Source organism: Schistocerca serialis, unplaced genomic scaffold, assembly GCF_023864345.2.
Source record: "Schistocerca serialis cubense isolate TAMUIC-IGC-003099 unplaced genomic scaffold, iqSchSeri2.2 HiC_scaffold_1458, whole genome shotgun sequence".
NCBI classification, from domain to species: Eukaryota; Metazoa; Arthropoda; class Insecta; order Orthoptera; family Acrididae; genus Schistocerca; species Schistocerca serialis.
The window spans coordinates 19,163-46,434 of NW_026047689.1; the positions used below are offsets into that span (position 1 = coordinate 19,163).

A 27,272-nucleotide genomic window follows, 5' to 3' on the forward strand; every position below is an offset into this window, starting at 1 on the left:
TTCCGGCCATGCGGTGGTGATTAATCTGAGTTGGTGTACTTATTCAGCCTACCTGTCTGATGTGGAGGTCGGGTGGGGTCCTGTGATACTCTGGTCCAGAGACAACTAGCTGCTGAATTTTGGAGTCGTCTGCTAGGTTGGAATGTGAGCTCGGTTACTTAGTCAAATTTTCCGCTGGAAGCTCCAGAACCGGTTTCTGAACTTCATTCTGATGTGGGACGGCGTTGCTGGAAGTTTGTGCTGTGTGTGTGTGTGTGTGGCACGTAACGATATTTGTTGTTACTAATTTGTTTGCTCAACTGGAGTATGTTTTGGTTATCCCGCTGAGTGGGTCGTTGCCCACCCAGTCTGCTCAGCGTTACCTTTGGTGGTATCTGTTTGTTCCTTTTTTGAAGTAATTCACGTAGGTGGTTCCTGTTACCCACCCGGAGTTGTGTTCATGTATATTTGGCATTTGATGTTTTAGGTAAAGTCTGCCTAAGAAAGGCGTTTTTGGAAAGTATATGCATACTGATTTACTGGTGCTTGGTATATGTGGTCTTCTGCGACCTGAACAACATGATCTCGTCAATTTGGTTTGTGTAACAGAATTTAGTGGTATGTTTTGTATTTTTTTTCTCGCTGTGTTATTATTAACTCGGTGGAATAGTCGTGTTTGGTATCGTTAAGGCACTTCTAAGACTGTGGTTTTACTGTTCATGTGTGCTAGGCTTTTATTGTTTTGTTTTAAGAAGCGAGAATTGCTTATTAATATTTGTATGTGTTGGCTTCCGGCACTTGTTAAGAGCGCCCCAGTTAACGGCGCCGTGGTTATCATGTGCTGTCGGGATGTTATATTGTTATTTGATTTTTTAAATTTTATCTTGTGTTGATGTTATCTGTCGTGTGTTACAGAACATAACCAAGGTGCATAAGTAGTGGGCAGTTGTGGGAGGCATGTCGGGGAGCTCTCAGTGGTTTATTTCGGGGACTGTTTCTAGTGGGAAGGCTCTGAAGTGTTGAGAGCTCGCTCGTTTGTGATTCCATTGGGGGTTGGCCTTGCCCTTTGGTTATATCAAATTATTATTTTGTTGTTATATTTATTGGTTGTGTGTTGCGCTTCTTCGATTTTATAGTGCCATTATCTTTCTCAAGGTTTTTTTTATATAAATGATTTTAAATTGTAATGCCAAGTTAACATATTAGTGGATTTTGTCTCTTGGGTAAACTCCAAAGGCACTATTGTAAAAGGTTGTTTGATTTTATGGTGGCAAGACGCCGTTATTGTTTTTAAAGCTGTTTGTTTTAACTATTTGTTAAGCTCTGTAAGTTACATGAATATGTTGTTACTTAAAAGAGTTTAGTATTGGCAATTTAATAAATTGTGTACAAAGTCTGCTGTTTGGATATTATTGGGCGGAAATCCGTGGATAGTTGTCCTATAAGAACACACATTCCACCCTCCTTCTACCTACAGTTCTCACTCTAGTTGTAACAGTAATGGATCCGTTGTATGTACTACGTAAATATGGGTGCAAAGCAAGACTGCAGGATTAACTTTTCTGAATTGTTTATTTTAAAAGTAGCAGAGGTTACACAGAAAGCTTTATTTATTTTACTCCGTAGTCGTCTGCATTACACTCAGCTTGATCTTAGGATGTCTATGAGCGACTGGTGGTTGTTCCGCTCGGCTAGGTCCAGCGGCGTGTCCCCACCATAATTCCTGTCTTCCCTGTCGGCCCCTGCCTCTAACAGTGCAGCCGCCGCCTCTGTGCGGCCACGCCGTGCTGCATCGTGCAGTGGCGTGCTTCCACTTTGATCCCTGGCGTTGTGGTCGGCAGAGGAAGCTGCCAGCAGCCGCACCACAGCTGCATGGCCTTTCCATGCAGCCAGATGGAGAGGCGTGTTCTGCCAGCGGTCCCTGGCGTTAACGCCTGCTCCTACCTCCAACAGATGGGCCGCCACCTCCCCATGCCCCATGGCTGATGCCCAGTGCAGTGCTGTCCGCTTGTTCTCGTCCTTCGCCTCCACGTCCGCCCCCACTGCCATCAACGTTCGCACTTTGCTCACTGACCCCTCCTTAGCTGCCGCAATCAGCATCTCGCCCTTCATGTCTCCAGATACATTTCTGCAACAAAAGGACAATACTAACAAATTTCTTCAAAGACACACGTCTGAGGACGAAACACTATCGCAGAAGCAGAACTGTGATGAGTTCCAAGAACTCATCTCCCCAAGAAGGTTACCACAATACACTGGTGTCCAAAATTAAAGCAACAAACTGCGATTTCCCTGTCCTGTGTCTAATTCACGATGTGATCATGCATACTGTCTACAGATGTCAGCACCATCGTGTTCTACACGGAAGACAGCATTCCAGTCAACAGACAACCAAACTCACAATGAAGTCAGTGCACCTATAAAATGGGGTAGTGTTTTCCGGGTAGTCCCACATCCACAATCTCTGTAGGCACAGTCACAGACGGTGGAGTATGGTACAGAGAAGACGCATGCCAGGGTCTCTGCAGTGGAGGGCGATAGGAAGAATGGAAGCAGCACAATCACAAAGTGGCCTGGTGGCTCAATGTTGATCTTACTGTTGTTTCTCAGATGTGGGGACAGTTTGTAGAGACAGAAACTTTATCTCACAGACGAGGGCAGGATCCAACACGTGTGATACGAGAAAGGGGGGACCGCTATTTGGCTAAAAGGGCATCACGGTACTGCCTTACAACTACATGGCAACTGGCATCATACCTCGCAGCATGCACTGGATGTGTTGTATCAAGGCAAACGTTATACAGAAGGCCTCAGCAGAGTAGCCTATATAGTCAGAGACCTGTTGTATATGAACCCCTGACACATCTCCACAGAAAGTAATATGTAAAGTCATCAACATGCCAACTGGATGGCCGAATCATGGGTCAATGTTATTTTCACAGGTGAATCCCAGTATTGACTGGAGAGTGATTATCGACAGATTTGCATATGGAGGGAACGTGGAACAGGATTTTGGAGCCCAAACATTGAGGAACAAGCCTGTTATCCAGAAGGATCTTTAATGGTGTGGGCAGCGATTACGTTGACAACTTGAACACCTCTTCATGACACTGTATGGGTGAATTGGCAAGGGTTAACTCCTGTCAGGTATCGTAACATCTGGGGAACTGATATGCCATTGTTGCGAGGTGCTGTGGCCTCATAGGGATATGCCTCATACAGATCGGGTGATTGACGTTTTCTTGGAAATAGAAGATATTGCACACATGGGAGATCCGAATTTGAATCCCATTGAGCATGTTGCGGATACACTAGGGAGACGGGTTGCATCACATAAGCATCCACAAACAATTCCATAAATCTTTTGAGTTGCTCTGCAGGAAGAATGATGTTATTGCTTCCACATGAGAGTGATGACTTCATTCGCAGCTTGCCCTGCTGTTGTCAGGGTTGTATCAGCCACCGGCGGTCACAAACTATGCTGAGCACATTAAACCAGTAGTCGAATTGAGTGTGCAGTTCTGTTAAGTTGAAAAAAAAAACGAAGAACATTTTTGTCTACCATAGTGGTCTGTGCTAATAGACAAGCAACACTGCGTGAAATAAATGCAGAAATCGATGTAGAATGTACGACTAACGTATCTGTGAGGACAGTGCGGCTAAATTTGGGATTAATGGGCTGTGGTAACAGATGTCCAATGCTGGTACCTTTACTAACAGTATGGTATCACCTGCAGCTCCTTTCCTGGTCTCGTAACCAAAATGGTAGGATCCGAGACGGCTGGAAAAGCTTGGTCTGGTCAGATAAGTCTCGAATTCCGTTGGTGAAAACTGATGGTGGTGTTCGAGTGTGACGTAGACCCCACAAAGCTGTGGACCCTACTTGACAACAAGGCAGTGTGGTGTTGGCTCCATAACGGTGTGCGCTGTGTTTATGTGGAATGGACTGAGTCCTCTGGTCCAACTGAACCAATCGTTGACTGGAAATGGTTATGTTTGGCTACTGCGAGACCATTTTCAGCCATTTTTTACTCCATTTTTTCAAACAACTATATAATGAGCCACAACTGTCCGCAACTGATTTGAGGAACATTGTGGACAACTGTTGTAAATGATTTGGCGATCTGTATCGCGCAACATGAATCCCATAGAAGATTTATGGGACATAATCGACAGATCAGTTCCTGTACAAAATCCTCCACCAGCAACACATTCACTGTAGTGGGTGGCTCCAGGGACAGCACAGGAAAATATTTTTACAAGGGACTTCAACAACTTCTTGGGTCCCCGCCACGTCCAGTTGTACTACCCTGGCCACAAGAAGGCCTGACACGATATTAGGAGGTATCCCACGTCTCTTGCCACATCAGTGAATGTAGCTGTATAGCTGTCTTTCTCTGAACATTTCTATATTTTCTTCTTTCGTCGATCAGTTGCAGTATTTCTTCTGTTACTAAAGGTTTCTTCGAAGTTAGCTTCCCTTTATCTGTGTTGTCTGTCCACCGTCGGTGATTTTACATTCTAGAGATGTACACTCGTCTTCAACTGAACAGCCTACTGTGTTGTTCCTTACCGCCATATCCACATCATTGGTAAGCTTCAAATACATCTCATCATTTCTCAGTACTGCATAATGATACATCCTTCTACACTGATTCTTCTGGACAATTCTCTTGAACTTCACTCTACTCTTCATAATTATTAGATCTGTATTTACATCTGAGTACACCTTACAGTCCAATATCTGATTTCGAAATCTCTGACCATGATGTAATCCAGCAGGACTCTTTCAGTGTCTCTGGGTCTCTTCCAAGTATATTTTTTCGTCACACGATTCCTGAACAGAGTATTCGTAAATACCATCTCACATTGGTTGCACAACTCAATTAGACTTTCATCTCTGTCATCCCAATGCCAATCCCATATAGCTGATGACCCTTTCTGCTTCTCCTTCCCATGCAACCGCATTTTAATTTCATACTTTCTTTTCTCCTTTTTACTTGTGTCATTGGCATGTGTACCTGAACTGTCGCTGTCTGCATTCGTTTGATGTCGAATCTGGTGAGAGAAACTCTGTCGTTGAGAAGTTCACAGTAGTCCGCTCTCTCCCCTATTTTCCTATTCATAACGAACCCTGCTCCCAACATACCATTTCCTGCTGCTGATGATATACCTCAATGTGTCTTAAGATAAATGCTTAGCCTTTTCCTAGTTCACATCAGTGACCCCCAATGTATCTAGACTGGGCTTTTGCACTTCCGTTTTTAGACTCTAGCTTTCCAATTACAATCAAACTTCTGAATTCAAAGCTCCAAGTCATAGAATCTTATCCCACAATAACTTATTCCGTCTCTATTTCATAGTCACTTCCCCCTTGGCAGTCAATTTGCAGAGATCCAAAAGGGTAACTTGTCTGGAATCTTTTCACACTGCAGATGGCATCATAACCGTTTTCCTGTTACTGTTATATTTCCTGTGGATGCAAGTTACGTGGTTTTAATTTATTAGATTCCATTGCCTTCTGCATCCTCATGGCATTGATCACTTTTGATTCTCCAGCTTTCTAGGGGCAGTTTACTACCTGAAGGGCAATAAAGTTCCTTGAAGCTCTATCCTTTCCTCCTCCCTCTTAGACCCTTCTATTATTGGTTGTCAGGAAGCTGATAACCTCGGCGATGAGCACCTGTAGCCCCAAACACACACACACACACACACACACACACACACACACACACACACACACACACACACACATTCTTTGGCCTTTGTCAGAAAGATGGCGACTTCTTATACTGGATGACTTCTGCTGCCACTGCTCTTAATTTTTTTCAGAGGTTAAGCAGCGTCTGTGTTCGAATGTTTTCATTAGTAATCAATGGCGCACTCCTAAACCATTGGTATATAACAGAAACACTGTCGCAGCATTTATTTGACTATGTTGTAAAAATGTGAAGTAAGTTGTTGAAGAGCTTTTTGAGATTCTTGGTGACAATGTTAAAAAACGTCTTTTCCCTTTGCAGTGGTATATACATTGACGGAAACATATTGCAGCACGAAGAAGTAGTGTGACAGAAACGAAAGTTGGTACATGTGTTTCTACATCTGAATGATGATGACTCTGTGGCAGTCGTGTCGCTTAAGAGTGGCGCTAGTAGTACCATTATGAGGAAGCAAATCAAGCTTGTTGTAATTACACGCTGTAACGAGCGTGAGCGTTAGTTACCTTTGAGATTAGATGCAGGAAGCTGATGTTAGTCAAAATTTCCTTCGACACGACAAAGACGCCGTTATGAACATCTCACAGAGATTAAACGAAATCTGTAATAGGGGCTATGAGAAGCTGGATGTTCCAACCGTGATGCATAAATATTTGACAGGCATGTAGCCACTATGCAGGCCTGCTGGCTGCGGTGATTCCAAGAATATTCCGTCGCAAGAAGACTGGGTTCCAGACAGCCACGTGACACTACTGAGATGGAAGACCATCGTGTTCACCGTATGGCTCTGGCGCACTGTAATACATCTCCAGCAGCAGTTTGAGCAGCAGTTGGCACCAAGTAACATAATGAAGTATTACAAATCGGTTACTTCACGGACAGCTCCGAGCCAGATTCTCTGTAGCGTGTGTTCCACTGATCCCACATCACACCGTTTGGCACTTCAGTGGTGGCAAACTGAAGGGAATGGTCGAACTCTGTTGTATTTTCTGATGAAAGCTGGTTCAGCCTCGCTGCCGGTAATGACCATGTTTTGATTTAGAAGGAGGCCAGTTGGGGGCCTACAACCAACCTGTCTGTGTGTTAACACATTGGACCTAAACCTGCAGTCATGGTCTGGGGTGCGATTTTATATGACAGCAGGAACACTCTCGTTGTTATCCCACACACCTTGAGTGTAAATATCTGTTTCAATCTGCTGATTCGACCCATTCTGGTGCCATTAATGAACAGCATTCCTGGGGGAGTTTTCCAACAGGATAACGCTAGCTCACTTACCGCTGTTGTAGCCCAACATGCTCTATAGAGTGTTGACATGTCTCTTGGCATGCTCAATCATCAGGTCCGTTCCCAGGCGAGCAGATATGGGACATCATCATACAGTAACTCCAGCATCATTCACAAACAGCATTACGGTCCCTGTACTGATCAACCAAGTGCATCTGACATCGAACTCCATTCCACAAACTCTCGTCCGATACTTGTGCAACACAATTCATGCATGTCTGCATGTTTTAATTCGACCTTCTCACAGTGTATGACCATTTCACGTTTCCAGTGGCTCATCTCACACCTACATTGACCTGCGATCTTGCAATGATAATCAGTTAAATATGTTACCCTGGCAAATGTATCCTTGAAGTTTCACTACTCTGTATTGACAAGTTTTTGGTTTTGTGATTCTTTTCTATCAGTGTATTTATGATTGTAAACTATTTTTGTTTAAAGTAGTTGTCGCTTTTAGTCTTCGAAAGACTGTATTTTTTTATGTAGGACCTTTTATTAGTCACCACAACTGTCTGATGCCCAAGAAAAAAGGAAGCCTTCACTGTACATTGTTATTCACATCAGTACCATGTTACGCTCGATCTGTTCCCCAGCCTGGTTTTCTTAACTCTCTGTCAACAAACTTTTCACTCCATTATCAAGTATTTTGTTAATATGTTTCATTTCCTGCTCTTTATGTTTTATTTCCGCATGCTGTTGTTTCCCTCTCGATTTTTAGCCAGCTTTCTCAACTTTTTATGTCAGTCTTTTTATGCTGAAACATTCTTCCCTTCCATGTCTTGTTTCTAAGTCAACCACAATAATTTATTTTCTACTTTGTTGTCTGCTGCTTTTCTACTGAGATTGTACTAATTTCGTGTCCAGTATGTGCAACGTAATTTAAAGACTATCCCTGAAATTGCATTCAGCGTTATTAATTATGCTGCATAATGAGTTTCTGGATTATCCACAAAGTATTCTTCCCTGTGCTCTCTATCTTTAGTCTTTCCTGCTACTCTTCCTTATCGTCGGTTGTCTTCTTATGTTGAATGGCTGATGCTATTTGTGTACGAGAAATTAGGTAAATACCCGTCAGGCTATCTTATTTACATAATTTCACCATACCTTCTCTGTATCGTTCAACTTTTGTTGACTGCTTGTGCTGCGAAAGGCGTTCAGATTGGGATAAGTATTCTTATAAGTATTTGCTCAATTTGGCACAGACATTAAATCTAATGACATTGTACATCTGTGGCTGACCATAAAAGGTAATTAAAGTCCGAAATCCTTGAATAACTGGGAGAGAAATGTTTTCTTAAGTCACCTGAAACATTACTTATCCCATTTTCAACGTTAAAATACTGGGTAACCTTCCTTATTTCCCCTTGAATAGGCACAGACTCCTCTATTGTCCAATAACTTGTTGGATTCTACTCTGATTAATTGTAAAAGCATGTTGAATATTCTGAATTGCCACTTTTGGGCCTGTAGAATTCAGCTAGCCACTGAAATGCATTTTGCAACAATATCAGTTCACTATCAGACTATCATTGTTTCACGAAGCGACAGTCAAATATCTGTGACTACCACTACAGATCAATAATTTCAAAGAAGAAAAGTGACGTGATGACGAATTTACGCTGAAGCTGGTCTGCACTGAATAAAAAGAAAACTTTTGCAATGTCAGCTGTAAAACTCCCTGAGCCACAAAGGGTTTTACAGCTGGCGAGATATGGCTGCTGTGTCCATCTCCACTCAACGATCCCCACGCATTACAATTGACCTGATTTTTATTGATCCAACATGCCTGCGTTAATCAGCGACAGTTTAGTAGAGGCTGATGTTGTCACGAATGATTTCCAAAAACTGCCGCTAGAGGTTCTCACGTACATCTTTCGTAGTAGGGTAAGACATGGATCTCAACTGATTCTCCTCCCCCAGTGGAGAGGTTCCCACAGACCCTTGAGAGAATATCTCATTATAGTGTTGGGAGAGTAATCGCGGAAATGCAAGTGACGGTGGGAGTTTCAGAGATTCCTGGTTATTTGGTGAGGCAGCCCAATACTGAATAATACTGAACGTGGTTGCAAGTCAGAAGAAACAAACAAGATCCAGTCTCTGCAGAATTAATTCATAATATAGCAAATCATCGCCGAAAACACAAATTGCCTCTAACTCACCAACACAGTCGCTATCTTTGGGGAAGTATCTTACACAAGTAACTGCATTAAGTGGCTCAGTTGTATTAGGAACTGAAAATACGTCACGATGCAGACCTGTAGATCCTTGCCTCGTCAAACAGCATAATTTATAAAAGAAATAACTTAATACCAGAACTATAACATCTGCTTCGTCAAAACATAAAATAGCAACATTCGACTTCTTCACTTTAACACTGGGCTAACTGCCCAACGCGTAACGCTGTTATTGTGACAGAACTCACCGCAGGTGATAGACGGCAGCGTCGTCAGGCTGTGGAGTGGCCTGGGGAGTGGTGGGGGGCACAGCTGTGGCTGGGCTCCGGCCGTCGTCGCTGTGGCCACTGTGTGGCTGCGAGGGGGGGCCGGTCCTGCTCTCTCCAGCGCCTGGCGTGCTGCGCAGAAGGAACACTGCTTCGAGAAGGGTTTTCACATCGAAGCCAGTGGTCAGATTACCACAGACAGTACTGCTGAGGTACTGTCCCCACACAGATAATGGAACACACACTACCAAAGACAGTAGTGGGACAACTAAGGCGTTCAGCTAACCACTTCACACATTGCATCTCCTAATTTTCTCATACTTGTAGGCTAGCATACTACACAGTATTTGGTGCAAAATAAAGCACAAATGAAAGGCTCATACTAAGCTCAACAAATATGCTTATGACAACTATTAGTCAACATAGTTTCAATACATAACAATATAAATCACAAAGAAATTTGAATGACAGTATCCCTCCAATGCACTTAATGTAGTGCTGTCGTTATGGGATGGTGTTCCTAGCTCGTGTGTTATGGGGGGTAGGAAGTCAAGCCGGCCGACTTGGAACAGGAGAGACACCAGAGGACATTTTAGTTTCCACAGTCTATACTTTTACAAATAAAATCATAAAACTTCGTCAGAATGTCCAGGAAGGATTCAGTATTCACACTCATAGCAGTGGAACTGCGAAAACACAAAGAAAAAATTTTTTTTACATGTGAAATTTCATAATTTTTCCTCTTCCTATCGGCTGCAGCTGTCGCTATAGGTACACCTTTCTTCATAAGTAAGAGAGATCTTTCGATGAATCTTGCACGGCATACAAACCATGCTTACAGGTACATGAAACTCTAGAATTTATTTAATTTATGAAAAATGAATGTGCTGTAGCATTTTTAACTTCATCTTTAGAGAAAACTCAAGTTTTATAGTTATATTACCTCAATTTTTAGCACAGTTTTTAATCGACTTGCAAAATTATAGAGATTTACATTAAGGAGTTCGTGTTTAATGAGCATACCAAGTCTGAAAGTAATAGGATACTTATTATGAATGTTACATGCACCTAAGTTAAGAAATGTCTGTTTTGCGGAAAATGGCCATTAAAGTTTCTGCTTGTGTGTATCATTCCTTTAGAACTGTCCAGCACCATAAGCAAGTTCTTTTCCATTTTCTTAGTCGGTTTTCATTCTTTTCACATTCCTGATTTTATCACCTCCAAAAATAATTTATCTCCTTTCACTACACACTCTCTATCGCATACAAAGCTTTGATGCAGTTCACTCCGGTCTTTATTCCCATTTTCTCTAAAACATATTTCTTGCTTTGCACACAATCATTAAAACATGAAACCGCGTCATAAACACAAATAGCAACTGCATTTTGTCCAACAAAAATGGTTTTAGGCAATATTTCCCATACACATTGGTTAAAACTTTCATTTGGTTTTTGGGTACCACCATGAACACATTTCTTCAATAAGTTTTCATTTGCAAGGTCCCTGATATAGGTTTGGTGGCTTCCATTAAAGTCCTGAGCCATTGGTGTCACATTTGTTGCAGCACCCTTTGCTCTGTATTTGTTGCCCTGGTGACTTTGTGTAGGATTGAAGCTGTGCAAAGGGGTTTGGCTTGTAATCACTAAAATGTATATTTTTTATACATCGTACTATTCAGGAAGGTATGCGGTACAAAATACGCATATCTTTGAAAAATCAATTTTCTAAAATTTTTGACATTCGCCCCTTAGCAGTCACGAATCCGACTGTTGGGGGAAGAATCTGGAGAGACGTGTGCTAAAAATCTTTTTCGGTTGTTTCGTCCCTGTTGTGTGTAAGAATGATACGAAAATAAACCTAGAACACGAAGAAATGGGATACAAATTACAAAGGGGAAATTATACCAGTGATACGATGTTGTGCAGTGTTGTTAGTTCGAGGGATGTTGGTTCCTAAGATTATCGGTGCATTCATATCGCAAATTAATTTGTACTTCTACTTGTACTCTAAACATCACCACACACTTATTTTTTCTCCAAAATGTAAGTAATATGTACAGATTGAGTTATCCCACCATCTTTTACACATTACAAACATAGAAATTCTTCTACAGAATAGGAGTTGTCAAGGAGAGACTTTTTCAGTTTATTTTCACATTTCACCTTGCCATCTGTTAGACGTTTTATATCACTGGGTAAGCTGCCAAAAATTTTTTTGCAGCTTTGTACACCTCCTTCTGTGCTAAAGACAACCTTAATGTTGATTAATAAATGTCATTTTTCTGCTAGTATTGTAATTATGTACCTCATCGTAGCTTTTGAACTGTAGTGGATTATTTACAAAAAAATTCATAAGGGAGTAAATATACTGTGAAGCAATGGTCAGAATACCCTACTCCTCAAACAGATGTCTACAAGGTGATCACGGGTAAGCACCACATATTGTTCTCGCAGCACGTTTATGGGCAGTGACGACCTTCTTTCTTAATGATGAGTAACCTCAGATCATTATTCGATATGACATTACTGAATGTAAATAAGCCAAATATGTAAACTTACTGATTTCTATCTCTTCAAAATTTGCTATGACTAAGTTAAAACGGGGCTAAACTAAATTGTCTTAGGAGTTCCGAAATTTGTGTTTTTTCCAATTTAAATTCTCATCAATATGGGCACCACAGAATTTTTAATTTCCCACTATATGAATTATTTCATCACAACATGTTACACTTATCACTGGTGCAGTACCCCTGGAGGTATAGAACTGAATAATATGTGGCTTTGTGAAATTCAGGGTGGGACCATTCGCAGAAAACCAGTCAATGATACTTTTGAGAACTTTGTTCACCGTTTTCCCGATTTCTGCACGTATACTGGGAGTGATTACCATACTGGTGTTACCTGAAAAAAGAAGTAGTTCTGCTTGTTGTACATTAGACTGTAGATCATTTATATATGTGAGTAACGCTAGTGGACGTAAGATTGAACCTAGGGGAAACCCATACGTGATTTCTCCCCTGCCAGAATTATGTCCCTGGATTCTGTTTGTTGAATTACTAATAAGTACAAATTTTTGCATTCTTTTGGTCAGATATGACATGATCCATTGGTTGGCTATACCATCAATCCCAAAAAACTTCAATTTATCAAGGAGTATACTATGATTTGCACAATCAAATGCTTTGGATAGGTCACAGAAAATACCTACCAGTACTATTTTGTTATGTAATGCTTGTAATATCTGGTGTGTGAACATGTAAACAGCATTCTCAGTAAAGCAACCGTTCTTAAACCCAAATTTTGATTTTCTGAGGACATTATTGTTGCCAAGATGTAATACTCTTTTAGAATACATCTCATTCTCAAACATTTTGGAAAATGATATCAGCAGTGATATAGGTCGGTAGTTACTGATGTCTCTCTTATCTGTGAAATAAAAAGTGTCGACATTCCAATTCGAAACTGAACGCTATTCATTCTGTGAATCCCAAGAAGAGCGAAGACACAGATTGAAACAAGTGTGCTGTTACGAGTCACTGTTCCATAATTAATAATTCGCTGCCTGACAGATAAATTGAAGCATACAGGGAACACAGTCAGAGGTCGCTGTGGCTTTTCCGTGACGCGCCGGGAATTCTGCATCAAGAGGATCGAAGATAACAAGAAGAATTCGCTTCAGCAGAGGAGGTTCGATCCGAACCAGTTTTGTCATACAAATATTCATGCACAATAGCGGTAACAAGAAAAGGATGTATGTAAATTTACGAATGCTGAATGCTGAATACATGTATTGAATATTGAAGGTCTGTTTCTATTAGAGCCAGTTAAAGTTCACACAGGATATGTGTACCTTCCATTTTTTTCAATCATTCTTTCAAAATTTACTTTTTAATTATTTAAACAGCAAATATTTATTCAGATTTCCAATATATATCACATTTCTAGTCCCCCCGCCACTATTCAATGGCAACCGTGACACTACGGCGCCGAGAGGAATGTGAACAGACCTTTCAATTCTTGAAGAAAAAAATTTTTTTAGGTAAATGATCCATTTCAGCTGAAAAAACAAAATTCATGACAAATACAAAAAATGCACCAAAATACATAGAAACACAAATAGGTAAAATAGAGCGAGTAAATAAATTTAAATACCTTGGAGAAACTATACAACAGATTGGACTAGAATAATCTGGAATAGATGTAAGAATTAACAAAATGGAAAGAGCATATGGTTTGACCAAAAATATTTACAACAAGAAATGTATATCTAGAAAAATAAAACTAAAACACTACACCACAGTGGTACAACCAGAATGTTTATATGGATCTGAATGCCTAACGATGAACTACAAGATGGACAAACTAGAGGTACTGGAAAGAAGGATTATTAGAAAAATAATGGGTACAATGAAAACCGCAGATGGTTGGAAAATAAGAAGTAATGAGGAGATCTACAAAAATATAGAGAAAATATCTGCAGTAATGGCCAAACGAAGATTAACCTTTTTTGGACATCTCCACCGAAAGAATGGAAATAGACCAACAAAACAAATACTGCTATATTTCTGGAAGAAGAAATCGACAATAGCATGGATTACAGAAGTAAGAAAAAATCTTGAAAGAAACAACATAAAAGAATCAGAAATAGCAGAAAGAAACCATTTTAAAAACAAAATACTAAATGTGGAAGGCTTTCAAAGGAGAAGAAATAAAAAATCGTGAACAGCATGGACAGAAGAAAAGAAGAGACTTCATGGGGATGAAATGAGGGAATCCTGGAAAAATAGGATACAACAACAATGGAAGAAGAGGAACTGAAGTTGTTTACGTGATCCTAGTAAGTCAATACGATTGTAAAAAAACAAAAAAAATCGATTTTATCGTTACAAAGAACTAATGAGGCCTTTGTTGGATTTTTACACGTCCGTGAGGTTGAAACCATTAACAACTTGAAGGAGCAAATTAAAATGAAATTCTGCCTACGAACGAGATGTGCTGGGAATGCGAATTTCAGCGGTTAAAGTAGGAAGTTGCTACGCTGTATGCTTATATGGCCCCACTTGGCGCCGTCTCTCTCGCAGTAGATCCTTGTTCCTTCCAATTAATATCCTTTACGGAAAGTGGATTTCTGTAGAAAAGACGAAGATATGTGTAAAGTCAACATTTAATTGAAGGATACGATTCAAACAAAATTTCATGTTTAAAATTATTTTCCTTTCATAATTTTAATAAAAACTGTTCAGAATGGAGTCAAAGGAAATGGCCATTGTTGAAAATTCATTACAAAATGCAATATGCCAAGATGGCGGAAATTCGAGCTTGTCAACATTTGAAGGTCACGCACCAACTCGTGAACTGGCCAATGACTACCAAAACGACGAGGTTGGCGTCCCATTATTAAAAAATTGTGATACTGGTAATATAACTAGTCATGATGCCGCTCTTATGACGCTCTATGAGCCAATTTCTGAGGTCTCACCGGGAAACGTTTTCTAAAGTAGAGAATCTGACGTGCGCAATAGCGAAAATTTCTTTGATTATCTGCTCACGACGTCGCGGACGCAAGCACAGGAAACAGTTCACAAAAGCAATGCAAATACCAGTGAAACACACACTCTGACACAGCTAATGCAGCTAATAACACAACAGTTTGCACAGCAAAACCAGGCGTTTAACGATTCCAAGAATAGTATTAGTCAACAGTTGAGAGAGGTGGGCAAAAATGTACGCACTGAATTATCTGACGAATTATCCGGTAAGTTCACAGAGCACGGTAAACAACTAAAACAAGAAATAATTACCGACATGTCCCGCAATATAAATATGTTAACGGAAAAGGTAAGATCCGCAAATTGTAATCGGGAACAACTTGCAGGTGAGTTGCAAAACCTCAGTAAAGCATTTAGTCAAGTTCAGGACACGCAATCCCATGTGGATGCGTCGGTAAAAAATGTGACGAACGAAGTCAACGAGCTGCAAGACGTATGCAAAAACCTAACTACAGAAATACAAAACTTGAGTCTAAGAGTAGATCATTTTAGAGTCAGAATTTGCTAAAAACAGAGAGGTATGCTATGTGTAGATGTAAAGGAAGTAACTGAAAAAGCTGAAGCCGGGATGCTGGAGAAGGGCAGCACCCTTGCTGGAAAGGTAGTGTCAGAATGCAAAATCTATGTAGGTACTGTAAAATTTGTACATTTGTGGTAAGATCTTATGGGACCCAACTGCTTAGGTCATCGCTCCGTAAGCTTATACACTTAACTAACTTACTTACGCTACGGACAGCACACTCACCGATGCCCGAGGGAAGATTCGAACCACTGACGGGGGGAGCCGCGCGGACCGTGACAAGACGCTTTAGACCGCACGGCTACCCCGCGTGGCCCTTATGTAAATCCTGCAGGGCTCTTTAGAGCTCTAAAAGAGACGTAAAGCCAACTTCTTGCTAAAACAGACTAGGGTTATAGGAAGCAGAGGAAAGGTTGCGAGGCAGTGTTGCTAAAACTACGGACATTCCAAATCAGCATATGACAGAAAACAAAGCTATGCTCTTAGATGCCTTCACTGGTTACCAACAATTCAGGAATAGCCCTTAGAAGGGAAATAGCGAAGGTTGCACAATGCAACTTGCAACTTGCCGGCAGTTGCACCTGTCGAGCAGGCGCAGTTGCCATGGATACGCCACAAGCGACCATAAACACGACTGTCACTGACAGCGCGGCCTGTTTGTCAACATTACTTGCAGATGAATGATTACTTACGCATCGACATTCCCAATATTTGCTTATGAATGGAAAGGAACACACCCTGTGGTCTTTATCAGAGCATTTCGAAATGTTTTACCTCGTACCTGGACCGAAGCCCAGAAAATTAGATTTCTTCATGGATACACACAGGGTGACGTTCTACTGTGAGCTACGGACGCATCGGAACGTTGCCAATATTATGAACGGAATGAGACGGCATTTCTGAGTAAGTATTGGTCTGAGGCCGTACAAGAGAGGCTCAGACGTGAAGTATTCAACCCAGCTCCGTTCAATAGCAAGTATGGAAGCTTACGAGGATATTTTGAAAAATATTTGAATAAAACTAGGTCTGGACGAACCAGCTAAATTTTCAAAAAATTTTAAAGAGCCGTCTTCCTGCCCACGTTAGGGAAAAACTCATTAACATCCCGTAAATCGACACCGAATACTTTCTATCTCTACTGGACTCAATAGATTTGATAAACGAAGAGATACCAGTACAACCTAAGCCTGTTAATAACCCGATAGCGTCACAGAGATTTACGGATAATGGTAACGATAATCACAACGGCAATGGAGAAAGTCGTAAATGTAAAGGCGCATATAAGAGAAATGGGCAAAACTTTAGCAAAAACAACTACAACAAGCGCGTAGCGTAAGGCCAGCCTGTACAGTATGTACAGACACAAGCAACCGGCAACAGTCAGCCGATCGTTGGCAAACGCAAAACAATATCAGACAACCAAATAACCCACAGACAGCGGAATGCCGCCAGAAATGTAACGCAAATATGCTGAATAACGCTCAGAGGCAAAGAGAATTTCAGTCGAAAGCCTCACAGGATACTAAGCGGTGTAATCAAACACCAACACTCCACACAGTGGAAGCTACACCTAACTCAGAGGCCGATGCCATCGCGACGCCAGAAAACTTGAACCGGTCACGGTAGGCCCCCGTTCCGTGACCTTGGAGGGGAGTGGGGCACATGTTTGATCGACACTTGCTTCATAAGGTTACTTTGAATAAAGAGGTTTAGGGTAGCATGTACAGCTCAAAGAACAAATCGTGCTTGCCCTAGCTGTCAGCGGCACATGTCACTGTGTCTGTCTCTGATCTGAGCAGCCCATCATTGTGTCCGTCACTAGAACGGAACCTGCTGCGGCCACAGCTAATGTTCATCTTTCTTCAACCACTTGATAGGCTAACGTAAATAACAGCTTGCTGTACACATGCAATTTAATACAAATGACGACTGCAAATAAGACCAAAATAATTCACAAAGCTATGAACGTCTTGGCTATTGCAGGATTTTTGGAGGCTAACTTACGTGCTGACATACTCAGTTTAGTACGGTGATTTGATGAAACTCTTACGAGAATTTTACGAAAGCAACGTGAGCCATCAGAAAATGCTATTGCTAATTTCAGTGTCTGTGTTTAAGAGCCTACTATGCAATGTCCTTCAGACATGCATGCATGTCTGAAAAAACAGATGCTGCTGTGATCTACAGCTGTGTAAAGTACAGGAAACTTATTCACAATGGCGAATACGTCACTCCAACTGCACAGTTTACTGTTGACGTATGAAACTTGATACCAGACCTGGACTGGAATCAGAATTTCCCACTGTACATGAGTGGTCGCCGTAACCACTTTGTCTATGCGAGCGTGCTTCAGTGACCGACCCAAAACTCGACACATCACCGTGAGTTTCCATGTCTTGCTGTAGAACAGTCATTGTAACACTCACACAGGAAGAAACACACTTATTGTTGTTGCGCCCTTTGCCTGGGCATGTAAATACTACTCACAGTGCCTGTGTTTAAAAACCTTCTATAGCATGTTCTTCAGACAAGGATTAATGTCTGAAGCAACAGACGAAATGTGTTCAAGTTGAGAATACGATCACATTCCAGCTCTGTAATTTATTGGTGACGTATGAATATTTGTGCCAGACTGGGATCCCAACATGGATATCCCACTTCATGCGAGCAGTCGCCTTAACGACCTCTGCTATTCGAGCATACTTCCAGGTTCCGGGTTCGAGTCTCAGTCTGGAAGAAGTTTCACTATGACGCAAATATACAGGATGAATCGCCTAAAACTTCGACTGAAAAGAATGGCGGATATTGGAAGTGCTATTCATGTGCTGCTCTCATACAGTGGACTGGAACTGCGGGGCTCGTATTGTTAGCCATACAAAAGATTGTATTAGAAACTAGGATGTGTATTGTTAGTGAAAAATTACACTTTTCGAAATACACTCCTGGAAATGGAAAAAAGAACACATTGACACCGGTGTGTCAGACCCACCATACTTGCTCCGGACACTGCGAGAGGGCTGTACAAGCAATGATCACACGCACGGCACAGCGGACACACCAGGAACCGCGGTGTTGGCCGTCGAATGGCGCTAGCTGCGCAGCATTTGTGCACCGCCGCCGTCAGTGTCAGCCAGTTTGCCGTGGCATACGGAGCTCCATCGCGGTCTTTAACACTGGTAGCATGCCGCGAAAGCGTGGACGTGAACCGTATGTGCAGTTGACGGACTTTGAGCGAGGGCGTATAGTGGGCATGCGGGAGGCCGGGTGGACGTACCGCCGAATTGCTCAACACGTGGGGCGTGAGGTCTCCACAGTACATCGATGTTGTCGCCAGTGGTCGGCGGAAGGTGCACGTGCCCGTCGACCTGGGACTGGACCGCAGCGACGCACGGATGCACGCCAAGACCGTAGGATCCTACGCAGTGCCGTAGGGGACCGCACCGCCACTTCCCAGCAAATTAGGGACACTGTTGCTCCTGGGGTATCGGCGAGGACCATTCGCAACCGTCTCCATGAAGCTGGGCTACGGTCCCGCACACCGTTAGGCCGTCTTCCGCTCACGCCCCAACATCGTGCAGCCCGCCTCCAGTGGTGTCGCGACAGGCGTGAATGGAGGGACGAATGGAGACGTGTCGTCTTCAGCGATGAGAGTCGCTTCTGCCTTGGTGCCAATGATGGTCGTATGCGTGTTTGGCGCCGTGCAGGTGAGCGCCACAATCAGGACTGCATACGACCGAGGCACACAGGGCCAACACCCGGCATCATGGTGTGGGGAGCGATCTCCTACACTGGCCGTACACCACTGGTGATCGTCGAGGGGACACTGAATAGTGCACGGTACATCCAAACCGTCATCGAACCCATCGTTCTACCATTCCTAGACCAGCAAGGGAACTTGCTGTTGCAACAGGACAATGCACGTCCGCATGTATCCCGTGCCACCCAACGTGCTCTAGAAGGTGTAAGTCAACTACCCTGGCCAGCAAGATCTCCGGATCTGTCCCCCATTGAGCATGTTTGGGACTGGATGAAGCGTCGTCTCACGCGGTCTGCACGTCCAGCACGAACGCTGGTCCAACTGAGGCGCCAGGTGGAAATGGCATGGCAAGCCGTTCCACAGGACTACATCCAGCATCTCTACGATCGTCTCCATGGGAGAATAGCAGCCTGCATTGCTGCGAAAGGTGGATATACACTGTACTAGTGCCGACATTGTGCATGCTCTGTTGCCTGTGTCTCTGTGCCTGTGGTTCTGTCAGTGTGATCATGTGATGTATCTGACCCCAGGAATGTGTCAATAAAGTTTCCCCTTCCTGGGACAATGAATTCAATTTCCAGGAGTGTAGATCAACGCCTATTGACATTAACAAATTAGAAGTAGAACAAATCAGATGTCGCTGGTGTTTGTTGAGGATTATGGTGCGAGTCGTTTTCGAGATACAATATTCCGAAAAGTTTCGACACTGACATTTATTTGTGATATTCAACCTGCTTCGTTGCTAGGTACAATGTTGTTAAGTTTGCTTACTGAGTGCTTGTGTGTACCTTGAGTGCATTTCGACTTGCTGTTCAGGTAGTGTCTGAGAATCCAAGCAGTAGGTCGTGAGTGAATAACGGGATTTACCAATGCAGATAATGCCGGCATCTGTATGACGTATGGAGAGTGTAGGAAGAATGCATTTCTCTCTCGTTCAGTGTATGTGGAGAGATATCCCAATAAACATCAGCCACCTCAGCAATTAGGGCCAACGGCCTTGCCGCAGTGGTAAAACTGGTTCTGGTCAGATCACCGAAGATAAATGCTATCGGGCTGGGCTAGCACTTGGATGGGTGACCATGCAGTCTGCCTAAAGCTGTTGGCAAGCGGGGTGCACTCAACCCTTGTGAGGCAAACTGAGGAGCTACTTGATTGATAAGTAGCGACTCCGGTCTCGGAAACTGACATACGGCCGGGGAGAGTGGTATGCTGACCACATACCTCTCCATATCCGCATTCAGTAACGCCTGTGGGATGAGGATGACACGGCGGCCGGTCGGTACCGTTGGGCTTTCGTGGCCTGTTCGAAAGGAATTTAATTTGCATCTTAGCAATTATTTATCAACCTCCAAGTTCATTAACTGAAAGAGGTAATGTAACACATAGACAACGTAACAGAAAGAAAAAAGTGACGACAGAAGAGGGGCAATTTCATGTGCTTCCTGATGTTCCAGATTAGCTGCCGTGTAATCGCATGAGGACGTGGCATGGGTCAGGCAATTGTCGTATGTATTGTCCCTCGACATATGTTCCATTACCATCACATCTCTCTCTCCATCAAGAACTGCATGGAAATTATTATGACAAACGTGTTACCTTCTATACATGGGCCTTAAGACAGAATACTCCAGGTGTATCTTGTATCTTGTTCAGTGATGAAGCCACAGTTAATAAACATGGCCAAGTAAATCATCGACACATACCCTGTGGTCTGTTGACAATCGCTGTCGGCTTCGTCAGATGGAGCGTCAGCATCCATGGAACGTAAACATACAGTGGGATAGTGAACTGCCAGTTCACAGGTCCGTTTTTCATATACGCCAATCTGAATGCGAACAAGTATTACAGCTGCCATCATCCATGGATGCTCTGCTCTTCCTCTGCAGACTAGGAGGAACCTGTGGTACCAACATGATGGCTGTTCAACCAATAGCGCACGAAGTACTGCAGTATATCTTCACGAATTCTTTCCAAATTGCCGGATTGGATGCTGAGGACCTGTACCTTGGCTGTCCCACTCCCAAGATTTTACGCCTGTAGACATTTTTCTGTGTGGAAAGCAGAAAGTCTCTGTCTACGGGGACATACAGACTACAGTCGATGATATGCAGCGACGTATTACTGCAGCCTTCTTGGACATCTCCGCTGAAATGCTAGCATGTATGGAAAGGTCGTTGAAACCAGACCGGAACTGTGTTTTGCCGTTGCTGGTGCTGCTTTTGAACCCAACCTGTGATGGTCAATTGCCTCGTTGCTGACCAGAATCCACATAACTTTTGTATGCACTTCTGCTTTTCTTTATTGTGTGCTACCACAGACACTCTGATCTGTAGATTGAGAAGGAAGAATGAGTAAATGAAATTAAAAAGGAGATTTTATCCTACGTTCAGAGCCAAATAAGTCACTGGGAGAACTTGAAAGCAACACAGCATGCGGTGTAGATGACGTTCCGGCGGAAATCTTAAAGAGTTTAAAAGAAACAGGCAAAAATGAGTTGACCTCTCTCTGCAACTACATCTACGACAAATGTGAATGGGCAGAAGACTTTCTCGTAAGTATAATAGTCCCAATTCCAAAGACTAATTATCCTAAAAAGTGTAAAGACCATGGGACAATCAGCCTCATACCGAAGGTAGCAAAAGTAGTTCTTCGGATTCTAAATAGGAGGCTATATGGAACACTGCAAGAAACACTTGGTGAAGAACACTATGGTTTCGTAAGGGGAAAGGTGAACACGAGATGCCATTGGGGTTCTAAGAACCATCAGCAAAAGATACATAGAAAAGAGCATAGAAGTGTATGCTGTCTTCATAAACCTTGAAAAGACATTTGATAGAGAGCAGTTCGATAAGCTGTTAGGTCTTTAGAAAAAGAAAGGAGTAAAGTGGAATGTGAGAAGACTGATGGCAAATCTGTACCTGGATAAGAAAGCTCGGGTACGAATAGATAATGAGATGTCTGGAGACAACAGGATTGGGAGAGTTGTTAGACAGGGCTGTTGTCTCTTGCCGATCTTATTTAACATCTGTCAGAAGGAAGTACTGGAAAGCCGACAAGAGGCGTCAGGATAGGTCGACAAAATATTGAATGTATAAGATTTGCAGATGACATGGCGATCCTCACAAAAAATCAAGAGAAGCTGACTCAAGTGCTAAATGACCTGAATGAAGTCAATGTAGTATATGGTATGACAATTAATAAAAAGAAAACCAAAAGCATTGCCATAAGCCTAAAGAAAAGAAAAGTAAAAATTAATTTGGAGTCAGAAATCATAGAACAGGTAAGAGCATTCAAGTATTTGAGAAATTGGATTAAAGAAGATACGGACTGACAACAAGATATCAAAGTGAGAATGACTCGGGCGGAACAGGCATTTCAAAAGCAGAGAAGACTCTTAACTAGTTGTTTAAACAGGGAATTAAGGAAGCGACTGGTTAAGTGCTTAATATGGAGCATGGCCTTATATGGAGCAGAAACGTGGGCTTTGATAAAGCAGAATGAGAAGAGAATTAAAGCTTGTGAAATGTGGATATGGCGTGGAACGAAGATCAGCTGGACTGATAAAGTTAGGAATTACTCAGATATACTGAGGAGAGTTGGAGAAGAACGGAGGATGCTTCTAGCGATGTAGGACAGGAAACTAAACTGGATAGGCCACAATCTAAGAAGAGATTGCCTTCTAGTAGAGACAACTGAACGTTTCCTTCTGGGAAAGACAAGGAAGGGCAGAAGAAGGTTTCAGATGCCGAATGATGTCTGCGGGCCACAAGGTGGGTACCAAAGAATGAAGAGAAACGCAGCAGACAGAGAAGCATGGAGGGCTAGGCAGTTAAAACCCGCTGCAAGGCAGACAACCCAAAGATGATGATGATGATGATGATGATGACCACAGCTATAAGTTTTGGCGTGGGGACTTTTCAAAATACGATATGTCGTAATTGAGTCACATAGAATCCTACACCAAACAGCATCGACATTCTAATTTACCTTACTTTTTGTTGATTAGTATCACTGGCATTGTTCCTTTTAAGGAATTGAATGTTTTCACCAAGAAAACCCATTCTATGTATTATTACAATCTATTGATATATTTTGTTGATTAGTATCACTGGCATTGTTCCTTTTAAGGAATTGAATGTTTTCACCAAGAAAACCCATTCTATGTATTATTACAATCTATTGATAAGTGAATAACACGAGTCCCTCACTATTAATCAATTTTGTGAAACTGCACATCAATTGTGCTTTCTATTTTTACATCATTTGCAAGTTTCCAGTGATTCACCCTATATTGTATACTTGGCGTGTCATTGTATTAGCAGTTGCAAATGCATTTCTTGTATTTCATACAGCTGTCGGTCATAGCAGTGTGTGTTCCCACAGATATGGAGGATATTCTATAACAAATAAAGAGACTGGAAAATTTTTACATGTCTAGGAAAGACCATGACAATAATAAGTAAGTCTCTTTCTGAGTGAGAATCAAAGCATTTGTGCAAATGCAGGATGTGGACACATGGTGAAGTTAGGAGGTCTGGAAGCGTGCTTGGACAGCCGAAGTGGTTGAGGCAAGCTGTTCCATAAAGTGGCAAGCCTAAGCTCGAGCTCCACTGCAACACAAATTCTAATATGTCGTCAGAGAACTGTACAGCTGGAGTCTCATCCTACTTGCAGCTGTAAATACATTACTTACATGATGTGATCAAAAGTATCCAGACACCCTCCAAAACCATGAGTTTTTCATATCAGGTGCACTGTGCTGCCAAATACTCTATATAAGCGACCTCAGTAGTCATTAGACATCGTGAGATAGTAGAATGGGGTGCTATGCGGAACTCACGGACTTCGAATATGGTCATACGTCTGTACCAGAGATTTCCACACTCCTAAACATAACTAGGTCCACTATTTCCGATGCGATAGTGACGTGGAAACGTGAAGGGACATATAAAGCACAAAACGTTCAGGCCAACCTCGTCTCTTGACAGACAGAGACTGCCGACAGTTGAAGAGGATGGTAATGTGTAATAGGCAGACATCTATCCAGACCATCACACAGGAATTCCAAACTGCATCAGGATCCATTGCAAGTACTATGACAGTGAAATGAAATGAAATGAGCGTTTGGCGTCATTGGCCAGGAGGCCCCTCGCGGGGCAGGTCCGGCCGCCATATCGCAGGTCTTATTACATTCGGCGCCACATTGGGCGACCTGCACGCCGGATGGGGATGAAATGATGATGAACACAACACAACACCCAGTCCCTGAGCGAAGAAAATCTCCGACCCAGCCGGGAATCGAACCCGGGCCCAGAGGACGGCAATCCGTCACGCTGACCACTCAGCTACTGGGGCGGACAACTATGACAGTTATGTGGGAGGTTTGAAAACTTGTATTTCATGGTCGAGCAGCTACTCATAAGCCACACATCACGCTGGTTAATGCCGAACCACGCCTCGCTTAGTGTAAGGAGCATAAACGTTGGACTATTGAACGGTGGAAAAAACGTTGTGTGGTGTGACGAATCACGGCACACAATGTGGCTACCCGATGGCAGGGTATGGCTGTGGTGAATGCCCAGTGAACGTCATCTGCCAGTGTGTGTTGCGCCAACAGTAGAATTCGGAGGCGGTGGTGTTATGGTGTCGTCGTGTTTTTCGTGGAGGGTTCTTGCACCCCTTGTTCTTTTGTGTGGCAATATCACACCACACTCCCATATTCATGTTTTAAGAACCTTTGCCACTGTTGAAGGGCAATTCAGGGATGGCGATTGTATCTTTCAACACGATCGAGCACCTGCTCACAATACACGAGCTGTGTCAGACTGGTTAGACGAGAATAACGTCTTTGTAATCGACTGGCTTGCACAGGGTCCTGACCTGAATGCTATAGAACACCTTTGGGATGTTTTGGAACGCCGTGAACTCCGTGAAAAATGGGCCCAAAGAAACCTTCCAGCAGCTGTTATGAAGGCTGAGGATGGGCCAACACCATATTGAATTCCTGCATTACCGATAGAGGGCGCCACGAACTTGTTTGCCATTTTCAGCCAGGTGTATAGATACTTTTCATCACATAGCGTATACAAGAAACTGGATATTGTAAGTAGGCTGTTTAGGTTTTTATATTGGTAACGCCACGTAGCGCTCTGTATGAAAATCACTGGCTGTGCTGTGTGCAGTCTGTGGCTAGTTTGCATTGTTGTCTGCCATTGTACTGTTGGGCAGTTGGCTGTTAACAGCGCGTAGCGTTGCGCAGTTGGAGGTGAGCTGCCAGCAGTGGTGGATGTGGGGAGAGAGATGGCGGAGTTTTGAAATTTGTAATACTGGATATCATGAACTGCTATATACATTATGACTTTTGAACACTAATGAGGTAAATACATTGTTTGTTCTCTATCTAAATCTTTCATTTGCTAACTATGCGTATCAGTAGTTAGTGCCTTCAGTAGTTTGAATCTTTTATTTAGCTGGCAGTAGTGGCGCTCGCTGTATTGCAGTAGTTCGAGTAACGAATATTTTTGTGAGGTAAGTGATTTGTGAAAGGTATAGGTTAATGTTAGTCAGGGCCATTCTTTTGTAGGGATTTTTGAAAGTCAGATTGCGTTGCGCTAAAAAAATATTGTGTGTCAGTTTAAGCACAGTCATGTATAATTTTTCTAAGGGGACGTTTCAATATCAATAGTAGTGTATTTTACGATGCAGGCACATCTAATTACACTTAGTCGTGGACATTTTAGGCTTATCAGTAGGCACACGTAGAGCTGTGTAACATAGATGAGCAGCTTGTCTCATGCTTACCTGGTGTCTGTCGGTGTCTCTGCAATCAGGTGAACCAACTCCATAAAAGTTTGTGGGTCGTTGACTACAGCCTCATCCCAGCCCTGCGTCGCCATCACACTGAGCAAGTGGGCCTTTATGAAGGCGACGGCAGCCTGCTTCAACATGTTAGCGGAGTGCCTAATCGCGAGAACACCTGTGGCTGATGCAGTCTCGACAGACAGCTGCGCGGCCACCTGTTGCTCGCACTGCACCTTCAGTACTGACAAGCCGTATTGGTCAGCGGCGACCAGCAGCTGCGGCGCCATGCTGGGCAGCTGTGGGGGCTGGAGGGTGTAGAGGTGTGCCAGCACCTGCCGCAGCACAGGGCCCTCTATGTCGGAGAGTGCGAGCTGGCTGCTGCTGGCCTCTAAGGTGAGACGACGGAGCATGCCCGCAAACACAGCGCTCCTGGCGGCCAAGATAGCCCTGTGAGCCACCAGCTGCGTATTGTCCCCGGCCAGCAGAGTCACCACAGCGCCGTCCCCGGCGTCCAGCAGGGCACCCAGATCCACGGCCATGGCCTCCTCAGCTTCATGAACTCGTCCCACTGTTAGGGCTTCTGGAACACGGTGTCACTGAGCAGTCCTTTGCCCTCATTCAGTACCCTCTATACTTGTATGAGCCACAATCAAATCTGTATAAACCTCCAGTTGGGATCTGTTTCCAATCACACGCCATTTGCAACAATATGATATACTTTCTGTGTCAGACTGATGCCACAAGCTAATAGATGCAAATCATTAAAAAAACTGTTTCAGTAGGTATGTAACAGAAAATGTTTATTTAAAAAATCATTACACCCACATTTATTAATGTAGAAATCTAAAATTTACCGTGCATAAAGCAAATGAGCAGCGTTTTAACAGAAAAATATATTGAAATAAGAAGGATTAATAATTTGCAATTAATTTGAATTTTTTATTTTTATTGTTTTCTTATAAAAAGCCATAACTTATATTCTAACCATGCAATTAATCTGAAACTTTTATTGTAGTGTTCTAAGAAGGTTATAAGACCATTGAACCGCAGTTATTAATCTATGGCACAAACTGTGTCATTAAGAAAGTTTTTAATCTTGCACATCCAAAATTAACTTTTTCTACATATAATCATCTAAAATTACGAATGTATTTGGAGGATCTCGAATTTTTTAGTTCCGAGGAGACAGCAGTACGTGGCGAACACTTCACGAAAATTTCAAA

General features: G+C 42.7%; 1 protein-coding gene across 1 annotated transcript; it reads right to left on the minus strand.

Moving 5' to 3' along the window:
• Positions 1-1,532: 1,532 nt before the first annotated feature.
• Positions 1,533-26,632, minus strand: LOC126443337 (poly [ADP-ribose] polymerase tankyrase-1-like). Its single transcript, XM_050090930.1, has 3 exons — positions 26,050-26,632; positions 9,406-9,555; positions 1,533-2,107 (listed from the first exon to the last, which is right to left on the minus strand). Exons 1-3 carry the CDS (start codon positions 26,586-26,588, stop codon positions 1,621-1,623), a joined length of 1,176 nt encoding a protein of 391 aa, XP_049946887.1. The 5' UTR covers positions 26,589-26,632; the 3' UTR covers positions 1,533-1,620.
• Positions 26,633-27,272: the final 640 nt, after the last annotated feature.

Coding starts and splice junctions, on each gene's coding strand:
- LOC126443337 (XM_050090930.1), bottom strand. CDS start 26,588: ATGGCCGTGGATCTGGGTGCCCTGCTGGACGCCGGGGACGGCGCTGTG. Junction 9,556..26,049: donor GAGACACCGACAGACACCAG/GTAAGCATGAGA, acceptor CCTTCTGCGCAG/CACGCCAGGCGCTGGAGAGA. Junction 2,108..9,405: donor GCTGCCGTCTATCACCTGCG/GTGAGTTCTGTC, acceptor CTTTTGTTGCAG/AAATGTATCTGGAGACATGA.